This window comes from Euphorbia lathyris, chromosome 2 (assembly GCF_963576675.1).
Source record: "Euphorbia lathyris chromosome 2, ddEupLath1.1, whole genome shotgun sequence".
In the NCBI taxonomy this organism is placed as follows: Eukaryota; Viridiplantae; Streptophyta; class Magnoliopsida; order Malpighiales; family Euphorbiaceae; genus Euphorbia; species Euphorbia lathyris.
Window position 1 is genome coordinate 58877400 of NC_088911.1, and position 9015 is coordinate 58886414.

The 9015-nt window shown below is 36.9% G+C and overlaps 1 protein-coding gene across 2 annotated transcripts; it reads right to left on the reverse strand.

Moving 5' to 3' along the window:
* Window positions 1-746: 746 nt before the first annotated feature.
* LOC136218356 (uncharacterized) lies at window positions 747-7578 on the reverse strand. 2 transcript variants are annotated; one of them, XM_066005171.1, is made up of 12 exons: window positions 7411-7577; window positions 7205-7304; window positions 7012-7120; window positions 6650-6738; window positions 5903-5959; window positions 5579-5687; window positions 5396-5497; window positions 5213-5277; window positions 4607-4710; window positions 4427-4491; window positions 3445-3499; window positions 750-1105 (listed from the first exon to the last, which is right to left on the reverse strand). In XM_066005171.1, the coding sequence occupies exons 1-12, from the start codon at window positions 7466-7468 to the stop codon at window positions 945-947; spliced, it is 1074 nt and encodes a 357-aa protein (XP_065861243.1). In that variant the 5' UTR covers window positions 7469-7577; the 3' UTR covers window positions 750-944. The 2 variants fall into 2 exon arrangements, with proteins under 2 accessions (XP_065861245.1, XP_065861243.1); XM_066005173.1 differs by lacking the exon at window positions 4427-4491 and having other exon boundaries at window positions 747-1105; window positions 7411-7578.
* Between the last annotated feature and the right edge of the window lie 1437 nt (window positions 7579-9015).

Here is a 9015-nt window from a genome sequence, read left to right on the forward strand (position 1 = left end):
AATATGGGTTTATCCATAAATTAACATCCCAACTATAAGTTGGAACAAGCTGTACATTCTTTTTTTTTTCAAAGGAAAAATATGAGATTGTAGATTCAAAAAGCATGTGACTTTTTTTTGGCTTTTTACATAAAAATCATATTTAATAATAAAAATTACGACTAAATCATATTATCAAAATTAATTATTAATATACTATTTTCTATATATCATAAATAAAATATAATTTTATATTCTACTTTAAAAAAAATTAGATCCTAATTTATAAATTCTTCCGTACACCTGTAATTTATATCTAGTCTTTAAAATATATTAAAAATAGTTTGATATAATTATAATTATTACTTAGTATAATTATAGATAATTTTTCAAAAATGAATTTCTATGTTAATTTCTTTTTTTTTTCTCCTTAACAAATGAAGTAAAGGATTGATTCAATTGATGTATTGTAGTTGAATATTTGATGTCATCTCATCTAGAATAGTAAGAATAAATAACCAAGTCCAGACGCGGGAAAGGTCAATATTTGGGCCTCTTCCAAGCTGACTTGGCCACTAGACTAGCCTATCAGACCCTGCAGATTAATGTTAATGGACCCATTTTATTTGCAATCTACCTGGTACTGGAGAATAATGATACCAAATGATTTCGATAGGTCTTGATGTAACATATCTTTGCCTGTTCAATGCTTAGGCCATAATAGCCGAGACATATTATGCCCCACTTTTTTTTCCAAAATCAGCTTCTTGTTTTTTCCTCTTTGAATATTCCTTGTCAATAAAAAACAACGTCATCATGCTTTTAATGGCCAATATATTTCTAATCATCTGATTCCTAAAGCTGTGCTGCCAAATTATAATGATTAACCTTGACAAAAGTTCCGGAAAATTTCTTACATTACTCAAATTCAATTAGGCCATAGTCTCGGCGCACACATAAATATGTCAGGGACATGGATTAGGAAACATTGAATGAATCCTGTCAATATCACCGAGTATTTCAGGTGTCAGCTCCACTATGCAACCTCCCAGAGTCTCCTGGATCTGGCATGGACTTGTAGCTCCGAATATGGTACTTGCAACTAGAGGGTGTCTCAAAACAAATGCTGCAGTGCACGTAGAGACACACAGATTATAGACAATAGCATAGGTTGGTTATCAGGCACCAACACAATTAACTATTGATTGTCTTATGAGGAACAATATTTCAGTCCAGTTCATTCATCACTTCAATTAGATTCTACCAGGAAACCGACAGTATTCTGACCCAAGTTCATTCATCAGTTCAATGAACTTCAATCAGATCCGATTCTAAACAATCATATTCAGAGAAATCCTAATGAATGATGATAAAGTCATTAGTCATGATACTCAATTTGTTATGTAACGATGAGCTATAGCCTATAATATATTCCTCTTATCAACAGTTGACAGTTCTATCTTCAAACAGCACCCTCTGTCAATTCAAGGTCTGAAACACTTGCAGCCAGTTACAACTCACGACTTGCAGAATATTCATTTATGGGGACTTCCCTGACTTTTGAGAACAAAATAGATGCTAGAGTAAAGGTGAATCAGAATCTATATACAAGATTGGATATGAAGGAAGAGGAAAGAGACGTATATAGAATTGTTCGGATGAGAGATAGGAAGACGCGAGATCTCGGAAAAGTTAAATGTGTGAAGGATGTGGACCAAAAGTCCTAGTTGGAGATAAGGATATCAAGGAACGATGGAGGTTCTATTTTGATGACTTATTTAATGGAGATCGCGGACAAGATGTTGGAGATATAAGTATCCCTCACGATATAATAAATCGTGACTGCATGTGGAGAATTCAAAAGAGTGGAGTCAAAATAGCATTAAATAAAGATGAGATTGAAGAAAGCAGTAGGACCTGGCATCCCTATTGAAATTTGGAGATGTTTGGGAGAGAGAGGAATCGAATGGTTGACGACGTTCTTCAGCAAGATTTGGAGAAACAATAAGATGCCATCAGAATGGAGGAAAAATATCCTAATCCTTTTGTATAAGAACAAAGGCGATGTCCAAGATTGTGCCAACTATCGAGGAATCAAATTAATGAGTCACACTATGAAACTTTGGGAGCGAGTGATTGGACAAAGGCTAAGGAGGACGGTGGAGATCTCGGAAAACTAGTTTGGCTTTATGCCGGGAAGATCAACTATGGAGGCCATCCATCTAATGAGACAATTAATGGAGCACTATCGGAAAAAAAAAAAAAAAAAAAAAACTTGCATATGGTTTTCATTGACTAGGATAAGGCATGTGATAAGGTACCAAGGGAAGTACTTTGATGAGCCTTAATAAGGAAAGACATTTCACGTAAACATACATCATAAAGGACATGTATAAGGGAGCGTACACGAGTGTACGTACCAGTGTTGGGAAGTCTGAAGAGTTCCCTATTACGATTGGAGTGCATCAAGGTTCCGCACTTAGCCCATTTCTTTTTGCCATCGTTATGGATGAATTAACGAGTTCACTTCAAGATGGTATACCATGGTGCATGTTGTTTGCAGATGATATTGTGTTGGTTGATGAGACGAAAGAAGACGTGGAGAGGAAGTTGGAACTATGGAGACAAACTTTGAAATCTAGAGACTTTAAGTTGAGCCGAAGTAAGACAGAATATTTGGAGTGTAAGTTAGCGGCGATAGGAGTAGGGAGGCAGGGACAATCACCCTGGATGGGTGAGTTGTCCAAGGCTCGGATTGCTTCCGGTATTTAGGGTCTATTATTCCAACAGATGGAGAAATAGATGGAGATGTTGCTCATAGGATTAAATATGGTTGGTAGAAGTGGAAGAGTGCTAAGAGTTTCCTTTGTGATCCCGGCATGCCTAATAGATTGAAGGGAAAGTTCTATTGCACGACAATTAGACATGCATTGTTATATGGTATGGAGTGTTGGGCGGTGAAACACTGTCACATTCATAAGATGTCGGTGGTGGAGATGCGTATGTTGAGATGGATGCGTGGTCATACGAGAAAGGATCGGGTGAGTAATGAAATAATAAGGACAAAAGTAGGGGTTACATCTATTGAGAATAAAATGAGGGAAAACCGACTAAGGTGGTTTGGCCATGTAAGACGAAGAGCGCTTGATGCGCCGGTTAGGAGGACTGAAGAGTGGCAAAGGGATATAATAGCGAGAGGTAGGGGAAGACCTAGGCAAACTTGGAAGAGGGTGATAGAGAGTGATACAAGTTTATTAGGGATGGAGGAAAATATGGTAGTGGATAGGATGAGTGGAGGAAGAGAATTTATGTAGCTGACACGACTTGATTTCATGGTTTTTTATAATGTTTCATGTTAGCCGATCCCGAATCATTTCGGGACTAAGGTTTTGTTGTTGTTGTAGTAGTACACATGCGCATCTGCAAATCCCAGGCACATGCATGATAGAGAGAAAGAGAACATACCAATTGCAAGAGTTACAGGATGCAAGCCATATTTTTTTGCTATACCAAGGTATCCCTGTACATATAACAAAATGGAGAAAATAATCAATGACTAGAATGCAACATTTTCACCTAACATAAAAGAATGCTTGCAAACTGTAAAAACAAGCTGGGACATAGGCATCCAATAGAACTGTTTCATGTTAAACACGAGTATTTCGTTAACTTAACTGTTTCACATGGGATATTTGCTCAACCCAAAACCATAAACATGAGCATCTTAACTTAACCTCTTTTACATAGATATCTGCTCAACAAATCATATACATATATATTAAATGAAGACCCCTGTGCACCACTAGAAAGACCTTGAATCAATCGAATATTTTCTTTTAAGCCCTTAACATATAGGTGTATAGTCGTATTCATTGAGCATCTCAACTGCCCAATTCAGTCACATATAGAATTCCAAATCATTAGGCATTCAACATGCCACATAATGAGACTGGGGACAGGTCTAAGTGTGCTGATTCACATGTAAAATGTGCAGAAAAGGTATCAATTACTTTAGTTTCTCGTTTCGTTTATCATCAACTAATAAATAAGCTTGTTCATAAATTTTTATACATTTTCATGTCAATGCGGACTTCTAACAGCTATAAGTATAATATGTTTTTGAGTAAAAGTTGGAAATCAATAATAGGTAACAATCAAGTTGTTGAGGGGCTCAATAGAAGACACCTTAAATTTATGGGCTTAGTTTTAAACAATATTGCTTGCCTTAATGACAAATAGCAGTAAAGTGAAGCAGGCAGGGGGGGGGGGGGGGGGGCAATTTTCAAGCTGAACTAGATTTGATATCTAAAACTATATATGCTTTCCCACTGGTCAGCATTAAACGTTTTAGAACAACTTCATTTAACTTCTCCCAGTTCCAATAATTATTTATAAAGCACATCTGAGTGCAGTAATACAGTTTAAAACATATATGAAATGAGCTCACCATAGTAGCTGTTTTTATCATATTATTTGACAGGTTATATCTAGATTCCCCTTCTGAATACCTTCCTATAAAAACAATAAAGTAGTTACATGAAAGAAGAGGGAGGGCAAAGTTTAATCGCAATTCACATTTAAGTTTGAAATAAATAGTGTACCAAAAAAAAAAAACTATGAGATAAACCTTTGAAAAGATTTAACCGAGCAGCTAGAGGACCTCCATCTGCTGCAAAATACTTTCCAGATAGGATGCCCATAGCCAGGGGGCTATATGCCAACAAGCTGATCCTGTACATTTGCAGTGATATTTAAAGAAAACAAACAAAAAAAAGACAAGACTATTACGATTAGGGACGTTATGAATATCATTCTCAATAACAAAGTCAAAGAGGTTGTAACACAGAGAAATGAATTGAAGAAAAGCTGCTTCTGTTAAACATCAGAAGCTAAATTCTCAACAACCAAAAACGTGTTAAAGATACTTCCAGTTAAAGAGTAAACTCGTATCACATCAAATCAAACTTTGTATGTGCTACCATTTCTCCCCCAAATGCCTCTACCCTTTCCAAGATGGGAATTACAATATGCTTCCTGATATTGTTTTTATGGACAACCAATTGCCATGGGCAACATACAACAGGAAGATCACAAAACTTTCCACTTATGCACAGCATAAAAAATATGATTTTCACTACAATAAAGATCCCTTCTTACTGTGCAATTGAAGCAAAGACTTCAAAGATGAAACTTCCAGAGGATGTTACCATATATTAACATTGAGAGCACGTACCCCTCATGATGACAACATTCTGATAGTCCAGAATCAAAGGTTCGGCAGAGCAAGCTGTACGAGTTCTATCATTAAGACAATAAGTCATACGTTAGCCTCAGCATCGACAAGGAAAACATAAAGCATTGGCAGGGGGCAATCCACAAAGGAGAAAAGTACTCATAAGAATAGCAGCCCAAACACCTGGATAGAAACTATATTTGGATAGCAAGCAACCCTTTCAGCAACCTGAAGAAACTTCATCAAGCCATATGGTGTTTCATTACTAAGTCCAATGTATCTAATCTACAATGAAATATTAAACTCGGTGTTAATAATGTCTAATAGGTTAGCAGTCAACTATAATCCCATTGATATATCACATACCTTGCCAGCATCAACAGCTCTGCCAAGACAATCAAGTTGTTCTTCTATACTGACTGAACAGAACTGTCGAACAGGATTATACTCTGTTTCTCCAAACATTGGAACATAGCTACAGAATTAACCATATATCAGTTTCAAAACAACCACAAAGAGTTGGGACAAAATACAAAAACGAGATCATTTTCAGCAACTCCAATGATCATGTTCATTCATGCAAAGTACTCTCCTTTTTAACTGAAACAATACACTGACCAATCTAAAGTAATTCCCTGACCAAGAGAAGAAGAAGAATCAAAGAAAATGGAGCATGTTCTACATACAAACCGATCAGGCCAGTGAATTTGATAGAGATCAATGTAGTCCATTTGCATCCGCATTAAGCTGCATTGAGACAAAAAGAAATCCCTTGAATATAAAATGAAAATCTATATAACAAAATTGGCCAATGCATAAGAATTGTCTCTAAGAAAAATGCTATATGTCCTTTGCCATATGAGAACTTCAATTTTAGTTAATAAATGAAACAAATCATAAGAATACGTTTGATAGTTGTTCTACACAAAACATAGATGTATGCACATGATTTACAAAGTGCTAGCTGGGATGCAAAAAAAAAAAAAAAGAATAGTTCATTTAGAAAAACTCAAGTCTGGAACTATCAAATGCTTAAAGAAATTTCCCAGTTAAGATAAGAACTTGTTCACTTGATGGTGTCATACAGATGCACCTAAAGCATTGTCTACAAGTCATCGTTATTGCATATGGAAACCATAATAATGTCTAAGTCAACAGGTTAACTGCAAAGACATCTCAAATCAAGGTAGATAGTACAAGACAATTATGATGGTTGAAGACATACGAAGAGAAACAGAAAAAAATTCAAGATATAAAGCACCAGATATGATGGATTAAAGAGAAACCAAGGGCAACAGAAAATTATATAGCATGCAAGGTAGCCAATTGTACATAATAAGTAAATTGCGTCACAGTTATATTGCAAGTAGGCCAGCGAAGAACAACAATCGTTCCAAATGATGACATCAAAGTTACAATGTACAGATGTGGACCAACCTATTATCAATGGCCTCAGTTATATTCTTGGCGTCCAAGCACTTGGGTCCCCCTCTAATCCAAGTCATTTGGCCGGAAGGTCCAGTAACCTGAGTAAATACCAGTCATTATCAAACCAGGAAACAGAAAGGGGCAAGAAAAAGAGATCTTTAAAATGATCACAAGAGATGATTTTGAATATCAGTAGTTCAAATCAGAACCAGAATAGCCAACAAAAGCCATTGCCCACTTCGCAACCAGATAAGCACATTATGGTGATTTACGCATATACTTAAATAAAAACTTAGTACAAATTATTGTGGTGTTATGATATCATGGAATAATTTAGTTGAAAAATAAGTATCATTATTGAGAAGTTAAACCTTGGTTGCTAAAACAACACGATCACGTGGAATCTTCCTTTCTCTAATCCAACGGCCAAAGTACTCCTCGCTCCTTCCCTGAGTCTCAGCACGCTGAGGCACTGGATACCTGTGCTTTCCAATTGGTAACATCAGAATTGTAATTAAGAAAGTTGAATAAACCCAGAAAAGATCAGAAAAAACGAAAAGTTACATTTCTGCTGAATCGAAAAAGTTGATTCCGGCATTAAAGGCTTCATCAAGAAGGCGAAAGGATTGTGGCAACGAGCTTTGTTCACCAAATGTCATGGTTCCTGACATTACAAGTAATCACATGAATAAATTACGTCAAGATGGCACATGTCGAGAAGTAATAAGGAAAAGGAAAGGGATAAACACCACTATAGAGGGAGGTCTAACCTAAACACAGCCTTGAGACATTCAAATCTGGAGCCAGGCTGAAAAGAGGAACAGACATTTCAGCTCCGACGCAGGTAAACTCCCTACTCACTCACTTCTACACCTGCTGATTGCGAGCAGCGAATCTCTTTGAATATTTTTATCTATCCACGTATAAGAAAAAAGTTATCAAAATTGTGAATAACAATAAAACATGGGGATGTAGCTCGAATGGAAGTGCGAGAGGTACAGGGTCGATCCCGTGCATCTCCAAATTTTTTAGGGTTAATTACAAAAATGGGTCAAGTAGGAGATCCATTTACATATTTAACCCATTTACTCAATCTACTACATATCTAGACTGATTTTGTGTGACTTTTCCATAATACCCTCAATATTTACGTGCGTCTCGCCCCTTCCCGTCTGACTTCGCAGATTCCATATTATGTGAAACCTGCGAAGCTAATGTTTGGGTTTATATGCGAAGCCTGCGAATCTAATGTTTGGTTTACTTAATGAATTTACGCGCAATATGCGAAGCCTGCGAAGCTAAAGTTTGGTTTACTTATGAATTTAGTTCGCATATGCGAAGCCTGGATGTGTTTTGAAGCTAATTCACGAAGTGGTATATAACAAAAAATGGCAAACAACAACGGATTCTAACATTAAAATCATAACATTATCAAAATTTACAACAAGATTGCCGCAATAACAACATTAAAATCACAACAACATCAAAATTTACAACAAGATTGCCACAATAAACTCCTAACAAAGCACATCCACTCCTAAAATGGTTGGTTAGTAGAGATTGTGCAATAATCCGGTACCAATTTTGAAGCGGATGAGTAATCTTGGTGTGCACCATGAGACACATCCATCCCAAAAAGTCTCCAGACCTTTTGGGATGAGAAATAGAAGTCCACACCTTTTGGGATGGATGTGTCCCATGGTGCACACCAATATTACTCATCCACTTCAAAATTGGTACCGGATTATTGGCACCATCTCTCCTAACCAACCATTTTAGGAGTGAATGTGCCAATCTTGAGGGGAATTTCTCCCTGTACAGGAAGGAAAGTTATCTCCCCTGTATCCGAGGATGTCGTCTTCTAGAAAGGGATGTTACGTAATCAACCACCTTCAAGAAAAATTAATCGTGTTAGGCAGGGAAAAAGACGAGTTTGGCTTCGCGACATGAGGATTAGCGAAGCATGCGAATGTAAATGTGCAGGGAAAGAGGTGATTTTACTTCGCTAATCGATGTTTTCGCGAGGTATGCGAGGTATGAAACGTGACGATCTACGTCGCATATCGATGATTTCGTGAAGTCTGCGAGTCAAATCATGAACTTTTCTACTCGCAGACTTTGCGAAATAATCGATTTGTGAAGCAGATCCACACCTTTCAGGCTCTTTCTCTTCGCAGATCTTCGCGAAATCATCGATTCATGAAGTAGATCGTCACGTTTCAGGCTCTTTCTCTTTGCAAATCTCCACGAAATCATCGATTCACGAAGTGTATTCATGAAAAAACGCAGAAAAAACTACAGATACTTTTATTTTTCGCGCCTTTCACCCTTAAAAGCGACAATAACAATATGATAAACTGGGAACAACGAAGGAA

What these genes read in the sequence shown, in the direction of transcription:
- LOC136218356 (XM_066005171.1), bottom strand. Translation starts at nt 7,468, where the DNA reads ATGTCTGTTCCTCTTTTCAGCCTGGCTCCAGATTTGAATGTCTCAAGG. An exon ending in ACTGAGGCCATTGATAATAG is followed by an intron (nt 5,960 to 6,649) that starts GTTGGTCCACAT and finishes GTCTCAATGCAG; the next exon opens with CTTAATGCGGATGCAAATGG. An exon ending in GAATGTTGTCATCATGAGGG is followed by an intron (nt 4,711 to 5,212) that starts GTACGTGCTCTC and finishes GCAAATGTACAG; the next exon opens with GATCAGCTTGTTGGCATATA.